The following is a 23,087-nucleotide window of genomic DNA, read 5'->3' on the forward strand; positions in this document are numbered from 1 at the left end:
GGTTGTTGCGGACATGATTCATTAAGATCAGGCCACACCCTTGTAGGGTGGGCCCCTAACCTGACTGGTGACCTTCTGAGAAGACAGCCCTGTGAAGACGGGGGTGCACAGGGAGAAGGCCATGTGATGCCGGAGACTGCAGGGATGAGCAGAGGCTACAAAGAGGCAGGGAGGGGTTCCCCTGCAGGATTCAGTGCAGCTCGGCCACCGCCTGCTTTTAGGCACCGAGCTTGCAGAACTGGGACGGAACACACTTCTGTTGCGTGAAGCCTTGGTGTGCGGTGCTTCGTTACGGCAGCCGAAGGAAACCAATACCCACGCTTGAACTTGGGTTTCTGCCTCTTGCCCTCCTGCAGCCTGGCCCCTTCTGTGGACAAATGCTCCTACTGCCCCAAGAAAGAGCCACAGGGATCCCCAGTCTGTGGATTGGTTGGGGAGGCCTCTCTTCCCCAAGGGGTCACATGACGGGATCAGCTATCCTGGCCCCTGTCTCCATGATATTCCTTCCCCCCAGCTCCTGCCCTGCCCCTGGGCAGCATGGCTGCTCCTCCGGCAGCATCTCAGACCAGAGGCAGGGGGCGGGGGAAGTCCGGCAGGCTGGGGAAGTCCCCTTCAGTGTGGGCAGGGCCCACCCCAGTTTCTCACAGAATTTTTAGAACATTCTTTCAGTTTTACTTAAGTAACATCCTTCTTCATGCTCCAACAACCCCACTACAGACTCACACACTCTCACTCTCACTCTTGTTCTCTCTGTCTCTCTCTCTCTCACACACACACACACACACACACACACAGCCACGTGCCCAGAGGGAGCTGGGCCAGGAGACAGATCTGAGTACACACACCACCCTGTACTGTGAGTGGCCACTCCCATCCCGTAACTGAGACTTTTTGTTACTGGGCCAAGGTTTTCAACCAGACTCACTTCCCTTATAATGAATGAATTATCCCTGAGAAAGTTCCTCAGTTCTCCCCTGGAAGCTGCCCTGCGCTGACGGTCTGACCCACCTGTTTACCCGGCGTGCCGGTGAACCCTGCCGAGTCTACACAAAAGCTCAACCTGGAACCCTACCCCTGCCCCCATAGCCATGCCAGAACTCTCTTTAGAAAAATGGGATCAGCCGGCTGAAACTCGATAACATGAAAAAAACACCTATGTATTCCAGGTTTGCTAAACTCCTGGGCGGGGGGGCGGTTCCACCCATTGTTGGACCTACAGCGCCATTTCAGCCTCTCATTTCATCTCCAACCCAAAGTGTATTTAGTAAGGCACCTAGAGACCCAGGGTTCTCAGACCTGAGCAGGCATCAGAATCGCCTGGAGGGCTTGTTAAAACAGATCGCAGGCCCCGCCCCTGGAGCTTCTGATTCAGTGGCCCTTGGGTGGGGCCTGAGAACTGGCCTGACAGGTTCCCAGGTGGTGCTGATTCTGAGGATCCTGAGGCTTTGAGAAGCTGCCCTAGACCTCTCATTCCTCGCTCAGCAGGCACAGCTGCTGGCCTGCATCTCCGTGCCCCCTCCACCGCATGGCACAGTCCTCAGTGAGCACCACTCCCTGGTCACGGGGTCAACCCTGCCACAGAGCAAATCCCAGGGGTCCCACCACTTCCTGTGCCAGGGAGTGGAGCCAGGTGAGGAAGGACCCAGTTGTGATTGTGACCAAGGGTCAAGTGGGCGGACGCGAGGCTGTGAGGGCAGCTGGGCAGCACACCGAGACAGGCGGGGAGAACCTGGCAGGCCGTGCTGACGCTTACCTGCTGACTAAACCACCCCAGAGCCACCCTGCCTCCTGGCTCCCTGGGAGGTGATATAACACATTCTTTATTGGTTGCGCTGGTTGAGTCAGGGCTTTCTATTACTCGAAGCTGACAATATCTGATCACAAAGCAAAGCAAGCTAACAGGACCGCACGCCAGCCCGAGGACGAAAGGCAGCCTCTCAGCACACAAATGCCACGTGGCCCACAAGGAATCCTAAAGCAACAGATTTAAAATGTCCAGGTCCTCTCGGAAGCTACGCAACTGCATGTCGGTGTAAATTTAGAAATCGTGTAAAACTAAAGAAACAAAGGGTCATTGAAGACCCAACTCGGGGTCTGGTCTTTCTTACAATAGCCATGCTCACCGTCAGGGTTTGCTAGGACCCGTATGATACTAGGGCTGATTAAAGGATTCATTTGCTTCCACACGTCCATCTCAGACTGAGCCTCCGACAGAGAGACGATCAACATGTGACCGGGAAAATGGTTTTCCAAACTACTTCAGTTTCGATACAAGGCAGACAAGTGTACCTAGAAAGAAGTCACCTGAGATTACGTGCCCGTTCTGCCACGTCATAGCTCTGTAATCTTACACTGCTTTACCTTCAGGAACTTGTTTCCACATCTACAGAATGGGACTGTGGCCCTGGTTACCTAAGGACCATGTAAACCATAAAGTATAATACAAGGGCAATTCCTTAAATCCAATTTTAATGACCTAATTTGATTAGCATGGCTTGATTTTAACAGATAAAGATTAATCATGCCCAGCTGGTGTGGCTCGGTGGTTGAGCGTCGACCCATGCACCAAGAGGTCGCCAGTGCGATTCCTGGTCAGGGCACATGCCCAGATTGTGGGCCCAATTCCCAGTGGGGAGCATGCAGGAGGTGGCCAATTGATGTTCTCTCTCATCGATGTTTCTCTCTCTCTCTCCCTCTCCCTTCCTCTCTCTAAAATCAATACAGAAAAAAAAATTAAAAAAAAAAAATATTAGTCATGATCCCAGAAGAATTAATTCACCAATAATTAATATTACATACATCTGCCATGACTAATAGCTAGAACATTGTCTGGATGGCTAGTCCAGCTGGACTTCACCTATTACCGATAATTTGGTGGCAGCCAGGGGAACCCACATACACACAGTGGCACAATCGTGAAATCAACATTGGACAAGGCATGCCACTGATATGAGTTACCAACTAGGGGCATGTACTATGGTCAATTTGGGGGCTACACGCAATGTCTGTGCCTTCATTGAAGCTATTCTCTGGGGACTCCCTTCCAATGTATCCATGGGCTTCTCCGGACATTCCACAGGTGGCAAATCATCTTTCCCACAGAAGTTTAGTTTCAGGCCGACAGCCACATGTCCTTCAGAGCCATGTTTTCTGGATGAAAAGCTGGGTAAAAACAAGAGGACCGGAACTAAAGCCACGTTACTCAAACTGGCCTGTGTACAGTACGGAAAATAATGCCATCGGGCAAATATTCCTGAGATGTGAATTTTACTAAGAGATTTTTGGAAGAGGGAAAAAAAAAAAAACAACCACCAATGAGTAATTATTAAATAATGGAAAATTCTCAATAAATTTTGTCTTTTTCTATTTTCAAAGAATTTTCATGCTCACAGCAGACTTTTCAAAACTACGTTCCCACCTCTTTGGCGAAAAACACTGGGAAAGAGTACAATAAACAAACAAGGCCATCTCTTGTATCATTTATGAACTGGTTACAAAGGCACTCCTAACACAGTGGTTTGAAACCCAGCTTCATTGAGCACATCAGTGAAGTACTCACTGTTTGGAGAAGCACAGTGATTTCCGGGCAGCAGCATCATTCTTTTACATGTACTGGGGGGACTCGCTATTATTCTCGAGTCACAGTTCATATGTGGAAGACTAGCAACAAACTAACAATCTGATGACAATTCATTTAAAACTAAAATAACAAGCTCCCAGGAGATCCCATTATCTCAACCTTGGTGTTCCTAGACAGAGGATACTACCTTGGGAAATCATACTTCTCCTTTGAACCTTGAAACCCCAAGCTCTGCCCCTTCTTAGGCCATAAGAAGCTGGTGTCTCAACACGTCGAGACCACCTTTACAGAACGAATCCACATCACTGCCAATATATGGGGACCCATCTATGAAGTATTTTTATTTCTCATCGACCCCTCAGGATGAGCAAAGAGCAAACCAAAGCACAATGTTCACTGCATAGAAGAAGCACCAGAATGTCAACTCATCTCTGACTACAGAGCTATACACTTTCCTGGATACAGTTGTTCCCCGTGACAAAACACCGACTCGTTTGTTTGTTTGTTTGTTTGTTTGTTTGTTTGTTTTTAAATTGATTTTGTGAGATAGATAGATAGATAGATAGATAGAGCTTGATCTGTTGTTCCACTTATTTATGTATTCATTGGCTGATTCTTGTGTGCACCATGACCAGGACCAAACCTGCAACCTCGGTGCATCAGGATGACACTCTAACCAACTCAGCTACCCAGCCAGGGCCCCCCACTCTCTCTCACTCACAGTGGTACCTTCACCCACCTAAAATAAGCTTCTCAGAAGACCTGTATGCACTTTGACATAACCATGTTGCCATTTCCATGGGCACGTCTTCCCAGGCTATTGCATCTGCCTGGCTCGTTCTTCAGGGTGCCCGCCTGACTGAGCGGAGTCCATGGATTTCCTTTGCTGCTATATATTGTGACGAGGAGCAATAATCAGTCAAGCCACCAAGCGGCAGATGGAAGGAAGCCAGGTGAAAGTCAGACCTTTCATGTCCAGTTCAGCCCCTCCTCTTTTTTTTTTTTTTTTTTTTATCCTCACCCGAGGACATTTTTGCATTTTTTGTTCAGACAGAGCGGGAGGGAGAGAGAGGAAGAGAGAGAGGGAGAAACATCGATGTGAAGGGACACATCGAGTGGTTGCCACCCACACGACCAACCAGGGCCGGGGACAAACTGCAACCGAGGTACGTGCCCTTAGCGGGAACCGAACCCGGGTCTCTCTGTACCGCAGGCCGACGCTCTAACCGCTGAGCTAAACCGGCCAGGGCTTTTTTATTTTTTCAGCCCCTCCTCTTAACGGCAACCCCTAGTCGATGACCCCTAGTCTATGAACATCGAGCGCCTGGCGCTGGACACGACACCTCTCCAGACTGCAATTCCACTTTTTTGGTTTAGGAATGTCAACATGAATGAAGTGTTTTGCCCATTTTTATTCTAGATTAACCCTTCAAAATACACCTGAAATTACTGAAGTTGGTTCAAGTATCTTTTTCAATATGAGGATACAAATCAGCACAAGCTTACTCACTCGAGAGTCTATAAAAAGATAGAGCCAGGAAAAGTAAAAATTTCGATGAAAATCAGAATTAGGATTCTGACCCTACTATACTGTTTTTCTAATCAGTTCCAATGGAGGCCTGAACAATTGCAATATCAAAAGCTTTGCTAAAAATTTCACAGCCTAAAAACCCAACAAGGTTGCTGCGACTTGAAAATGATTTTACTATATAGCAAGAGCCCTGTTTCAAAGCTTGTATTCTAAGGAGAACAGCTAAATTATGAGATCTACTATAGTCAGAGAAAACTCACCTTGCACTGTTACAGCGTGCAGCAATGACCGCACGCATTCACTGAGCAGCCCTCGGGGCCCACAGGGCCAGTGGAAGGTGGCATGGGGCACACGCAGTGAGCTACAACCCATTCTCTTTAAAGACACACCCACTGCAAAAACCCAATTTAAAAACCACAGCTCCTCATACTAATACCAGTGCTATGATTTCAATGGCAAGCATGGTCTGTGCGCATGGACATGAAGAACATGTGCTGCGGTCACAAGGAGCCGATGTATACGCCTTCAGCTTAGAAATAGAAGCTTGCATCCCTTCAGTCAGCAGCTCTTCACCCAGGCGCTGGGTCCTAGGTTAGGTGCTGGGGGAATCCGCTGATGGAGACTCAGACAGGAACTCGGGTACCCTGACAAAGGTGATTTCGAAATGGAGGGGCAAGTGCCCTGTGCAGGGAGATGTGCGTGGCGCCGTGTGCAGCAGGTCCCACGGGTCCCACGGGGAGGGGGGTCAGGTGAGGGGGTTGGCCAGGCAAGAATCGAGTGTTGGGGGGCTGTGAATGAGGAGAGGGAGAAGCAGGGAAAGCAGGCTGAAAGAGGTGAGGGGGCCCACGTTACAGAAGGCCTTCTGTGCCCGGCTCAGGCCTCTGCGCTGCACCCCACAGGTAAGAAGCAGCACAAAAGGCTGTTTGTGGAGGAACGGCAGGGCAGGATGCATGGTTTACATACATGACTCGGGGCGGAATGCGGAGAACAGGCTGGGGAGCTACGACAGGGAGGCGGGAGACCGCGTGCAGATGCAGCCATGGCTGCGACTGCTGGGGGTGGGGAGCGTGAGAGGAGTCAGGGCCTATGCCAGCGAAGACTGGGTGCTGCCATTCACCAGGAGCTCTGCGGAGGAGCCGGTGGGGGAGGCAGCGAGGACGAGCCCAGCGGCTCAGTTCAGGACCCACTCATCTAGCAGCACCTGAAGGCTATAGGGCGGTCTCTGACCCCTGGACAGAAGGTGCACCCCCAATTCAAGTTCCTCCCGAGTCTATAAAAACCCACGAGCAGTGAGATCACCTAGGGAAATGACAGGTGGGAAGAGAAGACTGTCCGCGGAGGAACCCTGGGGAGGCACGTTCAGGTTCAAAATGTAAGATCCTATCAACAGGTCGAGAACTTGGCTTGTGCTGCACGCACGGCTTCAGATTCTGAAGGAGAACAAAGAAGAATCAGAAGTAGTTGCAGTCCCTGTGGGGACTGCGAGAGCCCCTCCATTGCCAAAAGGAAGTTTCCCGAAAGATTAAGTCATTTTTGTCTGCAATTATGTCTTTCAGTATGTTGCTGAAAGGTTAACAAGATTCTCTTCATGTTCTGACTCTCAGGATCTGCCTTTAACTGATGTAAATGGTATCAGGAAAACACACTTTGCTGCTGTTACTAATCAGATAAAAGCACAGTTTAAAAAAAAAAAAAAAAAACTTCCACAGACACAGAACCTAGCCCATCAGTATTTACAATTTTTATAGAACCATTTTTAAAAGCTGAAATAATATACTATTCATACCCTGCCAATGCTTAAACTTTCCACATTCTAACAAACAGACCCCAAAAAGGCTTATCGGAGATATGCCCAGAGAGCCAGCCAAGCTTCCCACAGAGGGTTCGATTCTAGTAAGAGCTGAAGTCGGCTTTCATTTGCTCTCATCTCCGCCTCCCCAACGGCGGTCTTTCTTTCTCAGCAAAGCAATAGATCACTGCTGATATTTGAGAACACCCAGGAGGAAAATGGGGATGGAGAGGAAAGAGGGAAGAAAGTTTTTCAAATATTGCTCTTCTGGCTCTCGACCAAATACAATTACACAGCATTAGCAGAAGATGAAATCAAGATAATATAAACAAAATCTTCAGTGAGGCCAATTACCCTGTAAGCTTTCCCAAACTGTGTCTGAGATCATAAGCTAGCCACCCCGGAACCCCCCACCCCGCTGAACGATGAGCGGTCTGCTCCTGGCCCTGCCGTGGGCAGTCTGGGTGAGACCCTGAGCCTCTTCACCATCTCGATTCTCTCCAGGGCCACCTACACTTTTCTCGGGACGTGTTGAGACCCTGTTCTATGGTCAGATCTATTTCTCAAGCCCCCGGGTAATAGCTGCTCCTCCATGGGGGGTTCTCCCGGAGACAAGGCATTCAGTTTGGCTCTAAGACTTCAGGGCCATCTTAATATCATTAAGAGTTGGCATTGTAGGGTAATAATCAAAGTGAAATCATAGAAATGTTTGAAAAATGTGTAAGGAGATACTTAATAACTCCATAAATATAAGATTAAGGATAAATGACATTAAAATTGCAGGGCAAATCTAGTACTGGATTATAACCCAAAGTGTAAAATAAATAGCCATAAGTCTACAGCAATATAAATAAATGAACAAATAAATAAAGGGAACAGGCAAACCTCCCATACAAAAGGAATCTAAATAACTTACGCAGGTAGAGCTTCATTCCACCCACTAACTTGGCTCCAGAGACCGTAGCATGGAGAGATGGAAAAAACGTGACTTTACAGCAGAAAAACCTGACAAACAGCCCCTCAGCCAGGTGACCAAGGTCACCATCAAAGGGATACATCATGTTGATAGTAGATATGTGATGTGTGAGGGGAATGGCAATGGACATCTGTGGTCTTCCTCGCCCAAACCCAGAACCCGGATTAACCATGAAGACAAACATGAGACAACCCTAGACTGAGGGGCATTTAAAAAATTGCTGACCGGTCCTCAAAACTGTCACGGTTTCAAAAGCAAGTCTGACAAACTGTGACAACAAGAGGATCCTCGGGGGACAAGACCACTGAAAGTAAGGTGGCACCCTAGAGAAGCTCCCTGGCCAGAAAAAGGCCAGTAAGGAAAAACTACAGAAACCCAATCAGGTGCGGGGTTTGGCCCCTGGCACTACATCCCCGTTGCGTCCTGGCTATGAGGAACGCACCGCAGTCAGTAAGACGTGAACATCAGGGTAAACTGTGTGCGGGGTACTGGGTACTCTCTTACATCTTTACAGCTTTCGGTAAATCTAAACCTATTCTACAGCAAAAGGTTCATTTTCAAAGTGGCAAGACATTACATGAACTTTGAGGGTACAAAATTTTTCATTAAAAAAAAATTCCCAACTGCACAGTAAAGGTTATGAACAGTAAGTACTCAGGTGAGGAATTTACCTATCACAGAACATTATACTTACAGAGATCCTTCTTTGGAGAGAACCACGGAATCTACATTTCCAAGAAATGGACACAAAGAGGGTTTTCTAACAGCAGCATCTAACCTGTTTCATAATCTTATCTTTATACCTGAGAAACAAATCTCAACCAAAAGCAAACAAAGAGGCTTGCAAATTAAGTTGAAAGAAAAGCAACTGAGGATAAAATAACAGCAAAATACTGGAATATTTGATATCAGGGAAATGAAAATAGTATATAAATCAGGGTTGATCAAACTGTGAATCATGATTAAGGATTTTTTTTTTTTAATTTTCACCTGAGGATATTTTTCCATCTCTCTTCAGATATAGTGGGAAGGAGGGAGGGAGAGGGAGAGAGAAACATCGATGTGAGAGAGATACATTGACTGGCTGCCTCCCACACGACCCCAACCAGGACCAGGGACCAAACCGTCATGCCCTTGACTGGAATAGAACCCGAGATTCTTTGATCTGTAGGCCGACGCTCTAACCGCTGAGCCAAACCTACCAGGGCCATGATTAAGGTGTTTTAAAATTAATCCAGTGTGGCAACTGGCCATTTCTTTTTCCATGAAATAGAAAGTTCTGGGGCTAGAATGTAGTAATGGTTGTGCAACATTGTGAATGCAGTCAATGCTACAAAACTATACACTTAAAAATGGTAAACATTATATATATTTTACCACCAAAAAAAGAAAAGAAACAGAAAATAAGTATACACAGGAGTAAGGGTAAACACTATTGCATAAATAAATAAGCATGTATGTACATATTCATACATCCACATACAGGCCTGGGGGTAAGTAAGTAATCATGATGTAAATAAAATGTATCTCTTTCCAGGAGTCGCTGTCAAAAAGTTTGGAGGCCACTCTTCAAATCCGCTGACACAATTCTCCCTCACCCAGCTCTGATAATCTGACCCTGTGTCAAAAGACCAATAAGGATAAAATCTACTAATACTTCTCAGTAGGACAGAAAAATTGATGAAAAGAAAAGAAATGAGTTCTAATTGGAGAAAGGAGAGAACTGTTTGCAAATGAGCTGAACCAACTCCAAAGCACATGCACAAGGCTGGGTACAGGCCGGCACGCCCACCCCTGGAGATACAGCCCAGGCCGCTCCAGCTCACACCCACATCATCGCCTGCTACCTGCCAGCTCCACCTGGACGTGTCCCATCAAGTCTGAGATTCCAGACTTCCTGATTTCCCTCCCACTAAATCCTTTCCCATCCCAGTCATCCTCTCCCCAGATGCTCAAAGCCAAATGCCTGAAGCCCTCCAGGATTCTCTTCCTCCCTCTCCACGACTGATTCAGTAAGTAATGGATCTGTTCCGCCCACAGTGTTCATCTCGGACCCCTGCACAGCCCCGCATCCCCACTCCATCCCCACTCTGGCCAGCCTGGGCCCAAACAGCATCCACCCGCCTCCGCCCCGCCCCTTGCTCCCATTTACCGAAACAAGACTGTGACGAACTCTGAACTCTGCCCCATAAATGTAAGTTAGCTCGCACTGAAAATTTTATGCTGCTTAAGTGGTCGCTGGGAAGTTCATATTGTAAATATTGGCATCTTTAATAAAACTCACAATCACTTTTTAAAATATCTTCAATAGAATCTAAATACCATCACAATGATATCCATCATCATCCATTTTTTAAAAATGCACAAATAGGCTTTCCTATATTGCTGGGTATTCCCTCAAATAATTTTAACCTAATATACCTTTATGTTCAAAGCCTTTTACAACAAAAATATGGGTATATACTAACATTTTGGGTTTTTTAAAAATGTTCTGTGACCATAAGTTCTAAGTGTTAAAAATTTTCTTCTTCTGAATTGAGTTATCATTATGATTTATTAGTATGTAATTGCTCAAATCAACAAATTTTACAAATTTTTAATTGTTTTTTACAAATTTTGACAGAGAATTAAACATAAGTCCAATTTTATTGAAAATGCACCCTTTACTGAGATGGATGGAACAGTCTCCTCTCCCCACCCCCACCCCCAATTGGTTCATGTGAATATTACTTACTGCTAGAATGAGATGGGTTAGTTAGCATCAATTTAATCTCATTTTCCTTGTCTTTTTTTTTAAATGTAGGCACTATAATAGTATATTCACATAAACAGATATTAATGGAAGGATCTTAGGCATAGCACTGTCCCTATGTACTCTAAATTCCCTCAATGTTTTACCAAAAAGTCACAGAGATTTATCAATAAAAATAACTTCAGATGACCCGGCTGGTGTGGCTCAGTGGTTGAGTCACAAAGAGGTTGCCTGTTCGATTTCCTGTCAGGACACATGCCCAGGTTGCAGGCCAAATCCCCAGTGGGGGGCATGCAGGAGGCGGCCAATCTATGTTCTCTCTCATCGATGTTTCTATCTCTCCCTCTCTTTCCTTTCTCTCTAAAAATCAACAAAGAAAAAAATTTAATAAAAAAAATAAAAATAACTTCAGTTGATCTAGCAACTGCCCATTTGGATTGGGTCCTCCTTCAATTTTGTTGAAAGTCAAGATTTGAAAACAACCAGAAACTCACAAATGAATTTGTCATCCAATCAGAGTGGATCACCTTCTCCTAACCAATACCACTACTTCAGATTGCCCCTTTGTTTGCCCAAGATGAAGCACATGGTAGTAGGATCAGGGCTGGGTAAAGGTCTGCCTTTCTTTCGTAAGTAAAGAAGGGTATCTTGCAATCTCAGATAGATCAATTTTATGAGAAAATGTGGATTTGGGGGATCCCGAATCCGATTCCCTGAAAGTTATCCCTGTGCCCAGTTACCACTGAGTCTTCAAGTACGTCCAAGGGACCAGATACCCCAGTTTGACAACTGACCAAGACTGCCCAATGACAAAAGTATTCTCTTCAAAATGTAGTTGACATCTTTCAATTTGCTAGCCCCTGCTTAAAATCCTTTAACAACTCACACCACAACACTACATTTTATTTTATTAAAAAAAAAAAAAAAACAAGACTCAAACTCTTTACTGTGGCCTGTAAGGTCTTACCACATCTCATTATCACACAAACCACGCTGGCCTTCTCCAAGTTCCTGGATTGTTGCCAGAGCTTCCCACCTCAGGGCCTTTGCACCTGCCATCCCTCTACCCAGAGCACTCTCCCTCTGCTTGCTGCATGGCTGTTCCTGCACATCCTCCAGACCTCAGCTCAAATGTCACCTCCTAAGAGGGTGACCACTCCATCCACCTCATTATTCTCTACCACAGTAATCTAATTCTTAATAGTTCTCTTAAAGCGTAACTATTTTGTTTGGTTTACAGTAATGCCTGACTCCCCCACAACACGAAACACAGGTCTTGTTCAGTGTTTTATGTCCAGCACCCAGCACAATACCTGATGCTCAGTAGATGTTTGTGAACGAGACGGAGGGTGTAGGTACGCCATGGGAAAAATGAAGTTGGGGTGTGAAAGTGTTTCCACAGCTTTCTGTACAACCTTATTTTCAAACAACATCTTATTATTACAGAGTACAGATACCCCAAATGCCAAAGAGAAAGGAATATTATATAGAAAATCAAATACATAAGCCCAGATGTATACAAGCCTTCAGATGGCATCCGAGCGGGCAAGGCAATTTTGCAGGTATTGGCTGCCGCTTGTGTTCTTACCTCTGCTCTGGAGAATGCTCCTCCATCTCCTCTTCAGAATCACCCTATTGAAAAAGAACATGCTTTAACAGTTGTTTCAAAGGGGCACAGAATCTCCCAAAGAAAGAGCTCTTCAAAACTCACAGGGGGGGTGAACGTGTAATAAATGTCTAAAACCGGGCCTGACATGACACAGAGCAGGTGCTCAATAAATGTTCACTGAAAGAATGACGCTAGTAATGAGACTGCCAACATGCAAGTGTCCCTCAGGTTCGCGTTGTGACTATGATACTGTTTAAAATTGCAACCGAGCCCTGGCCGGTTTGGCTCAGCAGTTAGAGCGTCAGCCGGCAGACCAGAGAGACCCGGGTTCGGTTCCCACTAAGGGCACGTACCTCGGCTGCAGTTTGTCCCCGGACCCAGTTGGGGTCGTGTGGGTGGCAACCAGTCGATGTGTCTCTTTCACGTAGATGTTTCTCTCTCTTTCTCTCTCTCTCTCTCCCCCTCCCTCCCTCCTGCTCTATCTGAAGATAAAGGGGAAAAAAAATGTCCTCGGGTGAGGATAAAAAAATAAAATAAAATAAAATCGCAAACAAAACATAATCTCAAAATGAGTTTGACATCACTTCTCTCCAAGAACATTTTTTAGTGTTTAAGTTTAATCACACAAGATAAAGTTTAATAATAATTAAAATTCCCAAATGCAGAAAATGTATTGTTTTGCTCAGAATCCCTTGATAAATTGAGACATCAAGGTGAAAAGGATGATCAATGTTATAAGTGGGAAAAAGTCACCCTCAAAAATGATTCCAAAATCTTCTCCCAGACTTACCATCCAAAAATCTGACCACACACGTCATGTACCGGGAGGGTAAGAAAAAAGCCTCTTGAAACAGAGACAGAAGGGCAGATCCAGTTAAATACCACATTGTAAGCTGCCTGATGACCGGATGTCGACTACCTTTCCTGCAGCTCGTCAGGGTTCTCGGGACACCGACCCCTCCTGTTCCCCCAGCTTCTCTCTGCCCCTGGCTCTCCAGGTAATACTGCCTCAGTGCCCCTCCTCCGGCCCCTGCCAGTCCTCCTGGGCACAGACACCTCTGCACAAATTCCCTGCCAATGTTAACCCTCACTTGTTACCAGGGGCCCAGATCCCTATCTCCAGCCCCAACTTCTCACTCAGTCACACACACATACTCAGTGAGATCTTTCCCGGGAGCTGACTCCCATGGTCAACATGGCCCAGAGGAGGTACCCCACCTCTGTGTAGGATGACCCAGTAGACACCTCCACCCCTACCAGCAGACTCCCCGAGGCTGCATGCACTTTGTCTCTCTAGAAACAATTATGACCAACATCAGACTTACCAACATCAAGGTCCTGACAGGTTGCTTCTGTTCTAACTGGCCTTGTTCTGTCAAAGACACCATGACACTCCTTGACCCTCGGCACACCTTAGGGTCACCTTACACTGCTCTCATCGCCTCACTCCCACCATAAGGACCCACCCACTCACCTGAAATACTGTCCCCACCTGTCCTCTTTCCTCCATCCCTCTGTCAGCAAACTAGCCCGCACCGTCAGCACCCCAGGCCTTCATTACCACCACGGTCGGGCCTTTCTGCTCTGTTTAAGACATAAGTCTTCGAACCATCCTGGGTGTCACTGCCAAGCCAACCTTCCTCGACATCAACCACTCTCCACCCACATGGCATGGGCCCAGCACTCAATGTCCTGTGCTACTCTCTGCTCAAGAATCCACCAAGGCCCCCAACTGCTAGTCAGATATAGGCCAAGCTCCTTAACCTGGAACAGAGCAGTTGCCAATTGATCTTGACATAGCCATCATCATCTCCACAACCAGGCTTCAGCAGGGGCCCTGGGCTCCAGGTTAAAACATCAGCATAGAAACATGAACCTTCAACCCGGCCAGTGTGGCTCAGTGGTTGGGCATTCACCCTGCACCAAGAGGTCATCGGTTTGATTCCTGGTCAGGGCACATGCCCAGGTTGTGGGCCTGATCCCCAGTGGGGGGCATGCAGGAGGAGGCCAATTAATGTTCTCTCTCATCTATGTTTCTGTCTCTCTCTCCCTCTCCCTTCCTCTCTCCCTAAAATCAATGGAGAAAATTTTTTTAAAAAACATGAACCTTCAGGCACGTGAGTAAGGCTCTGAGGGTGAGCAAGGCTCTGGGCTCGGCCCGTCACGTCTCCCAATGCAGGCCCCTGACAGCCCTCCAACACTGTTCTCTCCACTCCCTCAGTTCCCACATCTCAGCACCTGATGTTATCTCGGGGTATTAGCAGCCTTATCTCCCAGACAACACCAAGATCTCAAAAGGCAGGGACCAAATCCTATAATCCACCCCCTCTACCCCAGGCAGGGGTGGGGGTGGGTGAAATGGGTGAAGGTGGTCAAAGGTACAAATTTATAAAATAAGGAAATCATGAGGATATAATGTACACTATAGTGATTACGGTTAGTAACATGTACTGCATATTGGAAAGTTGCTAAGGGACGAAATCTTACAAGCTCTCATCACAAGCAAACAAATTTTTGTAACTACGTACCATGACCAGTGTTAACTAGACTTATTGTGGTGATCATTTGCAATATATACAAATATCAAATCATTATGTTGCATACCTAAAACTAATATAATGTTTTATGTAAATTATACCTCAATAAAAATGTTTTAATAAAGATGATTTGAAAATGCTAGTGGAGCCCTGGCCGGTTTGGCTCAGCAGTCAGATCGTCGGCCCGAAGACCAAAGGGTTGCAGGTTCGGTCCCTGACCCAGGTCAGGGTTATGCAGGAGGCAACCAATCGATATGTCTCTCTCACATTGATGTTTCTCTCTCTCTCTCTCTCTCCCCCCCTTCCTTCCTCCCTCCCTCCCTTCCACTCTCTGAAAAATCAATGGAAAAATATCCTTAGATGAGGATTAACAGAAATAAATGAATTAATTAAAAATACTAGATATGACTATTTTTGAAAACTTCATTAAGAAAAATGTCTAAATCAGCCCTGGCCGGTTTTGCTCAGTGGTTAGAGTGTCGGCCTGTGGTCCAGACAGACCCGGGTTCGGTTCCTGCTAAGGGCACGTACCTCGGTTGCAGTTTGTCCCCGGCCCTGGTTGGTCGTGCGGGTGGCAGCCACTCGATGTGTCCCTTTCACGTCAATGTTTCTCTCTCTCTTCCTCTCTCTCCCTCCCACTCTATCTGAACAAAAAGTGGAAAAATGTCCTCAGGTGAGGATTAAAAAAAAGAGAAAAGAAAAATGTCTAAATCAAAACGGAATCTGAAAATTACTTCCCTCAGACCCAGCAACTTTATCACAATACTGCTTTCCTGCCCAGACTGTGCTAAAATTCATACAATAGTGTGAAAAGTAGTGGCCAAAAGCGAGGGCTCTCGACCTAAACACCTCCTGGGTTCTAATACAACTACTGCCACTTTCCTAAGGCCTTGGGCAAGTCACATGACGACTCTGGGCCTCAACTGCCTCACCTGTAAAATCAGGCCTTCCTACTTCCTACTTCTTAGCATGTCAACATGAGATAATACTCAGAAAGTGCTTAAACAATGCCGGTTAGTCTTCATGCTGTGTTACTTATTATTGTTTATGTTGCTAGTGAAAGTAGATTAAAGCAAAAATAAAGCTCTAGGACAAAGATTTCCAAACACTCCTTAATGACTCCATGAGCAGAGCAAGATGCCATTACATAACCCAGTACCTGAGCCGAGAACCCTCACAGTCAGTGTACCATTTCCGGTTTCACTTTCTATCAGTTTGTTATCTTCTCTCAGGCTTAAAGGGGTACATTTAACAAGACGTGAGATTTTCAAAGGCAGAGACCTTCTGATTCACCACTGTATCCCAGGGGCCTCAGAGGGCCAGGCCCCTCTAGGTGTTTGCTGGAGGAACAAGGCCCGCAGGGCAGGGAGCCTACCAGGCCAACGCGCATCTGCATGGGGTCCAGCTGCTCAGCACCCATGGCTGTGTCCCCACCCGAACCAGGGTAATGCGAAGTGAGGCTTCTCACCTCTGCAAAGTCTGCAAGGATTAAAGGAGCAAATTCTAGACTGCCCTTCCAGCTGCTAGAACTGATACTAGAATGTGATTATTAAACAGAAATCGGAAACCAACGTTAAGGCTTTCAGCCTGCCATCTTCAAAACTGAATAACCTGTAAATATGGGAACTGGACAGCACACAGACAGCTCCTGCTCCCCTAGGAAGGACTCGTGGGCTGCTACTGAACGCCTACTGCAGACCCAACGCGGTGGCCACAATGGGGCCACCAAGCTGAGAAGCCCAAACCCTCTTAAGGGGAACTGAGTTAGGGCAACAAGACAAAGCAAAAACTCCAGACACTCAAAAAACTCAAAGAGGGAGAAATGATAATGCCACTGCCAAGTCAGGAGTCAGGAAGGACAGTCCCTGTGCAAACAGCACGGCAAGAGCATCTGTTCTTTCATTCAACAGGTACACGTTGGGCCTGCTTGGCCACGACTCAGGCTGAAGTAAGTGGCCCAGAGGACTGACGGGAGCCGCAGTCAAGGTCAGTGTGTGGAAGGCCTCAGAGCCAGTGAGGGCCAGTGGGGGCCAGTGAGGGCCAGTGGGGGCCAGAGCAGGGCCAGTGAGGGCCAGTGAGGGCCAGTGGGGGCCAGTGGGGGCCAGTGAAGGCCAGTGAGGGCCAGTGAGGGCCAGAGCAGGGCCAGTGAGGGCCAGTGAGGGCCAGTGAGGGTCAGTGAGGGTCAGTGAGGGCCAGTGAGGGCCAGTGAGGGTCAGTGAGGGCCAGTGAGGGCCAGTGAGGGACAGTGAGGGACAGTGAGGGTCAGTGAGGGCCAGAGCAGGGCCAGTGAGGGTCAGTGAGGGCCAGTGAGGGTCAGTGAGGGCAGGGAATCACAGAAGGTGTTTGCCCTTGCAGAAGAAGTAAGAGGGTACACAAAGCAGGATCTTACACACAGGCAATTAATTCTTGACAGTAGGTCATGAAAACATTTTTTGGTGTCTACACCATCACCACTTTGGACACACCATGATGAAGTGTGATCACATGAAGCAGAGTCGAAGGAAAGGAAACAGTCTGTAAATCTAACAATAAAACCACATGTTTTTTCTTCCTTCTTATTATCACCATGGATAGTTTTTCTGTTCCTGCACGAAGCTCCTACACAACATAAAAGAGCACATACAAAGAGATATGAATAATACGATGTATCTGCACACCTGGGGGGCATCACGGTCCCGAGTTATCTGCACTGGTTCAGCCCCTTCAAAGCAGGAAAGCTGCTGCTTGCTCACCAATGACCAAGTGCCAAGACAACACGTACCACATATTCATCTCAGTGCAAGGCCCCTGACCCTCTGAGATCAGCACCGTTATACAGACGAGGAAACGGAGAGTAAAGAGGTGAAAAATAACGGAGCAGGGAATCAAATCCTGGAAACCTGGCCAGAGGGTCTGGTGGCTTCAAACAACTCAATTGCTATATTTGGTTTTACTAATGATGCATTTATTCAAGTTCTTGATCACTTAGACACCCATTAGGGGGAAAAAAAAGGCCCAATCAACAGAAAAGATCTGCAAAATAAATAGCTGAATAAATAATTAGTGTTGCCAAATGTTAGTATTCAATCTATTAATGCCGCATCTTCTGATGCTATTTCAACTATAATTTTTTAAAATCTTAGTTTCTGAAGACATCTTTAAGTCTTCCTGAATGAAAGGAACCCAACCTACAAATTAATTAAGCAGAAAACCCTCAAATTTAAATACACCTATAAATATTCTCTTTGCAACGGACTCCATGACACCCACGAGGAAGCTTTTCTGAAAATTTCAAAAGTACTTTGAGAAGAATTCCCTTTCTTCAGAACTCTCTGCAATTTATTTATATATATATATATATATATATATATATATATACATATATATATATATGCGTGTGTGTGTGTATATGCAGTTTAGATATATATGCATATATATATATATATAGTATGCAGTTTAGATAGCTATAGTTAGATCTATATCCATCCTTACCCCCGCCCAGGTTATGCAGGATAAGAGTCTCTAAAAGAAACTCATATAGATAAAGTATTTAGAAAATTAACTTTAAATACCAGTTTCACTTTCATTACAGCTTTCATTAAAACAACTTAGCTATAAATGCTTCTACAGTGAGTACTCCAGAAAGATAGCTTCTAAATTCTAACATTTTTTTTTTACCAAAGCAAACTGTGTTATACATATAAACAAAACCAGAAATCAAGAATTTCATAAAATATCTGAGCCTATAATAAAATCATATCATGGGCCTGACAGTTGCATCTCTGAGCAGAATGACTAACTAAATCTTCAACTACTGCTGTAATAAATCAGAGTCTATAATTTCCTTTCCTTCAGCTTGGGTTGGCTTCCAACACTAACCAGTAAGAGGTAGAGGCCAACATTGAGTAGAAATTCAAATACATATACACCGGGGCTTCTCAACCAGGGCAATTTTGCTCTCCAGGGACATTTGGCAGTGCCTGGAGACATTTTTAGCTGTCACAGCTGGGGGGAAGAGAGGGAGCAGTGAGTGCCACTGGCATCTAGTGGGTAGAGGCAGAAATGCTCTGACTGCTTGACATCCTGCAGAGCCCAGGACAGCCCCCACAACAAAGAATTCTCCAACCCAAATCGTCACTGATACCACTCCCGAACAACTCTGATACATACAAACATAACTTTTTTATAACAGTAAATACTTCACTCCGTAAGATTATGAACCATTTCTATTTTGTTCATTTTATCTTTTTGTATGTTCCAAGCCTTCAACAATACACATCTGTTATTTATCATCAGGAAAAAACTCCATTTGGGAATGAACTTTTAAGAGGAGGGCAGACTATTTGCTCCCCATCCTGCTGGGGCTTTTTCTCAAAGGACTGGTCTTATTCAGCCTGCTGGCCTTAGGGAAGGTCCAGGAAAATTTTCCTCTAAAAATCACCTCTCCGCCTTGAAGCTGTTATTCATTAGCCCTGGTTAAAATGAATATTCCAAATATCTCAAAACCAGCACTCTTACATGCTTCGCATAGGAGGGAGAAAACTGAAATGTAAAACTGCACAGCCTCTCCAGTGAAGTTATAGCTAGACATCCTGTTTTTCTAAACAGCCACAAGAGACAGCATAGAATTAAGTGCTGCCACCAATGTGGCAGTAATGAACATCTTAAAAATTACGGCACACAAGCTGAATATTCCCTTATAACTGAAACCACTTCTCCACAAGAGGGGAAATGCATCTGAGGTCACTACTGCCAATGCTGAAAAACAGTCAACAATATTATATTTAAATGTGTACATCTGCAGTCAATGAGAATTCCTCCTCAACGTTAAACCTTACAAAAGCTTTACGGTACTTTAGCAGTAAACCCTGTGTGATGCCACAGATTCCAATAAAATGCTAGTCATTATTTTTCCAAATGCAATCATTGTATCATAAGGGGGTAAAAACCCAAACAGGAAATTCAAGTTCTTAAGAGGGTGTATTCTAACACGAATTAAAGGCACTTGGAAAAAATCCAAGATTGCAATCCTTTAAAGTCACATCTTCATCCCAAACCTACTTAACGCTAATGGCAAGTACCACTCACTAACATTTCTGAAATCAATATTCCTGTTGTCCTCAGGCACACAGCACCAGCTCACTTAGAGAACAGGGCACATGTCCCTCGCCCACCCAGGACCACAGCTGGCCCAGGGGCCCGCCCTTCCCCTCCATACAGCAGGCCCGGCCCTGCTGAGGTGGCCTCAGCTCCCACCTCCTGAACTTGGGGCAGGCGTGACTCACGCCCTGTCACATGGCGGGGGAGGAGGCTGGGAAGGCCACCGTTGCCAGGTGTTCAGACTTGGCCCGACCGTTTATTTGCCTTGCAAAGTGGCCCAAGCGCCTGTGCCACTGGGGGGGCCGGCGGCCTCCAGGCCTCTCCACATTGGCACACCCACCCGCAGCCCTGTCACCTGATCGTCCTCACCTGAGTGGGCAACAGGAGTTCCCCTTCTTCTGCCTGCCACAGCTCCACCACGTTCGGCAAGGGCTCAATCGCTACACGAACCAAAAATACACCGCGTTTTTAATGCATGTTCAAGAAACGCTTCCTGTTTCCCTAGCGTCCCCTAAGCACCCGCCTCACCAAAACAAGTCTCCCTTTCCTCCTAAAGCGGAGGCCACCCGAGGAGGGAGGCGAGGATACGAGCACAATGGACGGGGTGTAAGCCGGCGGCCCCCGTGACAGAGGGGCGAGAGCATGCAGGGTCGGGCGGGCTAGTGCTGGGGGACCGATCGGAGGAGGCCATCCCGCGGGCCGCTCTGCGCTAGCATCCCGCAGCATCTGGGGCGGGCATCTGCAGGATGGGTCCTGGGCGGCCAAGCTCGGGGAACAAAGCTGCAGGAAACCGGGCCGCGGCGGGGCCCTAGCGCGCGCCACACAAAGCGGGGGCTGCGCCGGGGATGCCGGGGGGCCGCGCACAAAGGCTCCGGGGCGCGCGCGGCTAGCGGTCCGCGCCGCGGTCCCCGAGCCCCGCGACTTCCCAGCTTTCTGTTTGTATGGGGGCGGGGGATGCGGGAGGAGAGGCTGCGGTTAGAAAATGTTATCAGTCGAGAATTGCAACCGCTTTCCTTCCTCCTCCTGCCCCTTTCCCTTTCCTCCCCTTGCCCTCTAATAGATTTCAGCAGTTCCCTAAAAGAAAGAGAAAGGGGGGGGGGGTGGAGAGGAAAAGCTAGCAGAGCGGCGCAAGGCTGACCTTGTCCCTGAGCCCCTCCCGGGCGACAGCAGGACAGGAGGACCTGGAAGACGCCCAGCAGGAGGTTCACGGCCGCGGCCGTGCGGCAGTAGCAGCCCGGCTGCGGGCGTCGGAGCCCCGCCATGCTGCTGCTCGCGCTCCTCTCGGTGCTCGCCGCGCTCGCCGCTTGCTCGCTGGCGCCGGGGCTGCCTCGCCCCGGGCCCGCCCCCGCCGCCCGCCGGGCCCGCCCCGCCGCCCTCGCCCCCGCCCTCGCCGCCGCCGCCGCCGCCGCCGCGGCCGCAGCAGCTGCTGCTGCAGCTCCAGCCCCGGGCGCGCCGCTCGCCCTGCGCGCGTGTGTGCCACAGATAGGGGGGGACGCGGCGGGGTGCGGGGAACGTGGACAATGCGGACGCCTCGGCCGCGGGCGCCCCACCCCGGCGCGGAGCACGGGGCTGCGAGTCTGCCCAAGTCGGCGGGGCGCAGGCACTTTCTGCAGCTGTGACTTAGAGCTGCCGGGAGGGACTTCCAGGCCACTGTCGCCAAGTGTGATTTCAACAACTTTCGGGGGGTGGGGGTCCGCTTTGTTTAGGCGCTGTCGGGTTGTTACCCATCGGCAGGGGGGCGGCGGTGGGTGGTGGGAGTGCGGAGTCGCCCAGCGAGAGGCCTGAGACAGGATATTAGTGGAAATAATGCAGCGGTTGTCAGGAAACGCGAGTGCAGCCACATGGCTACTGCCAGTTCTGCAGCGAGGATATCCGGTGGCTGCAAAGTCTGTAATTTAGAATAAAAAGAGCTCTCCCAAGACCCGAGAGGCTGACCTCAGCGCCGCGTGGCGGTGGTGCGCCCGGCGCCCTCCGTGGACACGGTCCAGGTTGTGACAGGTGGGGAAGCCTCTTCCTAGGGGATTTATAGCTTCAAAGATCTTGCAACTACTCCCCTTCCGACTCATGTTGCAAAATTCAGCCAATCTCTTCTGAAACATGGTGGGGGGTCGAGGACTTGGTAAATTGCCTATTTCTAACATTAACAGGATAATAGAAGCAATACTCAGAAATATATTTTCTAGCTCCATTCTTTTGGGTGCTTAGAACCGGAAACTACAGCTAAGATCTGAGATCTATTTTAAGTTAATATCATGCAACGGCTTACTCAGAAATCGATTTGCATCACCTGGGAGATTGGCAATCTTCAGAATTTGCTGCTCCCGAGTAGTCTGTATGAAATTCAGAGAATATGACCAGTGTAGAATAAAGAGGGGAGCGACCCGGGCACACCTGTCTACTTACATTGATCCTCTACTTAATTGCTTCTGGTGCCTTACAGTCTAGACAACGGAAAAGTAGTTGGTGGAATAGCAGGACAGATGCCGGAGGACTAAATCAATTAGGAATCCTCTCTCTCCAAGGGGCATAATACAGCACTGTAAGCCCAGTCTCACACTGCGTCTGGACAAAACTCTAAACAAGGTTAAATCGCCTAATTGCTTGGACAGAACCTAACATTTAGCAGAAATATAAGTCCTCCATGTGCAAAAGAAAAAGCCACTGCATTCCCTGCCAGTCTGTTTATTTCCTTAGCAAGGATCTCTGGTCCTATCCCAATATGTCCCTTTTTTCCCTTCATGTCACTTCTCTAGGATTGTATTTGCCCCTTCAGTTCTGAAGTTTCTCCCTGGTGTTAAGGGGGCCTCTTAAGACAAGAATAACTGCACAGCTCAATGAGGCAGCCACTGCACCTTCAAAGTTTGTTTTTAAATGAGTTTTCTCACTGGCCTAGTTATTTACAATATGTATTTTTAAGTCCTCTCTGTGAGTTTACTACTTAGAAAGGAGAGCAAGCAAAAATTGATGGCCTAATGGGTTTTGTTAAATGGGCTTAATAAAAAGTCGTGGTACAAAACTTTGTTACTGACTTTTAAACAATTTTACTTTTTTAGTACAAGTCTCTCCCACACCAACCAGTATCACAGAATCAATGGAAATGACTTAAAGACAGAGAAAAATAGCTGTGGAACATGTGTAAATACAGCTTTATTTTGTTCTTTTGAAACCTTTTAAAGGCCTGCTTGATTTTTCAAGTTGTGGTCTTGTGGACTTTACAAAGTGGGTAATGCTATT

At 47.3% G+C, this 23,087-nt stretch overlaps 1 protein-coding gene across 1 annotated transcript in view; it reads right to left on the reverse strand.

Moving 5' to 3' along the window:
• Positions 1-21,115, reverse strand: part of TMEM131L (transmembrane 131 like) — a 147,784-nt gene extending 126,669 nt beyond the window's left edge. The window contains exons 1-3 of the mRNA XM_036240644.1: positions 20,992-21,115; positions 20,223-20,293; positions 12,217-12,260 (exon numbers count right to left, since the gene is read on the reverse strand). Coding sequence (XP_036096537.1) covers positions 12,217-12,260; positions 20,223-20,293; positions 20,992-21,115 — 239 coding nt within the window. The remainder of the gene's footprint in view (positions 1-12,216; positions 12,261-20,222; positions 20,294-20,991) is intronic.
• Between the last annotated feature and the right edge of the window lie 1,972 nt (positions 21,116-23,087).

Source organism: Molossus molossus, unplaced genomic scaffold (genome assembly GCF_014108415.1).
Source record: "Molossus molossus isolate mMolMol1 unplaced genomic scaffold, mMolMol1.p scaffold_m16_p_4, whole genome shotgun sequence".
NCBI lineage: Eukaryota > Metazoa > Chordata > Mammalia > Chiroptera > Molossidae > Molossus > Molossus molossus.